A 1,514-nucleotide genomic window follows, 5' to 3' on the forward strand; every position below is an offset into this window, starting at 1 on the left:
CACAAAATAAAAATAACAGAATAACACTACTTCAAACAGTAAACATTGGTCTAACCCACTCACCTTCACAAAATTCCTGCATTGGTAGGTAAGGTGACCAGGATAACCACACTTTTTGCATGCTGCTCTCACATCTCCTCCTCCTGTGGGGCCAATTCTGGCCAGTGGTCGATCCTCCATGTTTTTTTTTTTTCTTTCTCTCTTTTGTCTTCTGGAAAATGAGTTAGATTTTTGTAACAATGGCAAAACTCATAATATTCTTATCTTATTTTTTTCATAACATCTTTATCTTAACTGTAAAGTATATAAATCCTGCACTCATATAAAGATTTAATTTCAATACATTCAAGAATTCTACAATCTCTTCTAGGAACCTATCTCCCTTGTTATAGAAATGAATCACAAATCCAGAGAAAGTCAACTTGCATGGTACTAGCAAAACAGTAAAGTTTCGAAGAAATAACCAAGGGCTTTCAAAATCAGATTTTTTTCTTGTAATCATACTGGCTGTGCTCTATCAAAAAACATTTGAAACTTGCTGATGATACATAGCATACAGTTTGGTCCAATGCATTAGAGTGAAGGGCAGACCTGTTGAAATTCTAACACGTGAAAATTCCAGTTCTTGCACTGATTGGTTGTTAAGCTATGACTTTGGATTTTCCTTGTTTGAGGGAATAGACACTATTTAACAGGACTGTTCTAGGAAATTCACATTTTTTAGTAATAAAGAAACAACTTTTACATACTGACATGAGCTTTGCCAGCTTATGGAAGAGCCTTTTATTGTACATCTTTTGGTGTAACATGCTTATTTTTGCACTTATGAAGGTGTGGTGTCATATAAAATATATTAGGCTCAGTTATCATGTAAAATACCTTTGGTCTGAAAACACAATTTCTGTTATTCATCTTCTCTTGAAGAAATGGAATTTTAGAAAACGAATATGAAATGTTACTAAAACTGAAGAACTATATGTAGGCTAATCAATAAAGTCAAATATAAAGTGCTGAAAGCCAAAGTTAGAACAAAGTTTAAAAATATAGGTTGCAAATTTGTTCCCACACACCTCCCATGAATAAGTCCAACCTTCCCTTGCCTCCCAGTGAACAACTTTCCTGTAACCATGTACAAGCTGTCACTGCATACAGTTGTTGTGGATTTACAACCATTCACTAAGAATGGTATGATACATTCCTTAGAAACTGATTAACTGATATCAATAAGTACTGTTATGCCAGTGAGCTGCAGGAATTGGTTTGTGGGAAGAGCTGGTTCCTCCGCTCTTGTTCAAGATATTTGGCATACTTTTATCTTTTGATGTGCAGACTTAAAAAATGGTTCACATGCTAACTGATATCTAAATTATCACAAATCACTTACAGGTTTCAATACAATGCTTATTTCATGTGTACATGTACTCAAACAAGCATACATACACATATTTTTTAAAACCTTTTCTCTAGATTTTTCCTTACAAATCACCATATAGTTCAAATACGATGATAATGTT

At 33.9% G+C, this 1,514-nt stretch overlaps 1 protein-coding gene across 1 annotated transcript in view; it reads right to left on the reverse strand.

The window, feature by feature from the left end:
• LOC119591670 (protein SREK1IP1-like) overlaps positions 1–1,514 on the reverse strand; it is a gene marked incomplete at its 3' end in the record, with an annotated part of 13,977 nt that overhangs the window by 1,950 nt on the left and 10,513 nt on the right. The window contains 1 exon segment of the mRNA XM_037940421.1: positions 64–211. Within this exon segment, the coding sequence (XP_037796349.1) occupies positions 64–180 (117 nt within the window).

The sequence above is a fragment of the Penaeus monodon genome, chromosome 29 (assembly GCF_015228065.2).
Source record: "Penaeus monodon isolate SGIC_2016 chromosome 29, NSTDA_Pmon_1, whole genome shotgun sequence".
In the NCBI taxonomy this organism is placed as follows: domain Eukaryota; kingdom Metazoa; phylum Arthropoda; class Malacostraca; order Decapoda; family Penaeidae; genus Penaeus; species Penaeus monodon.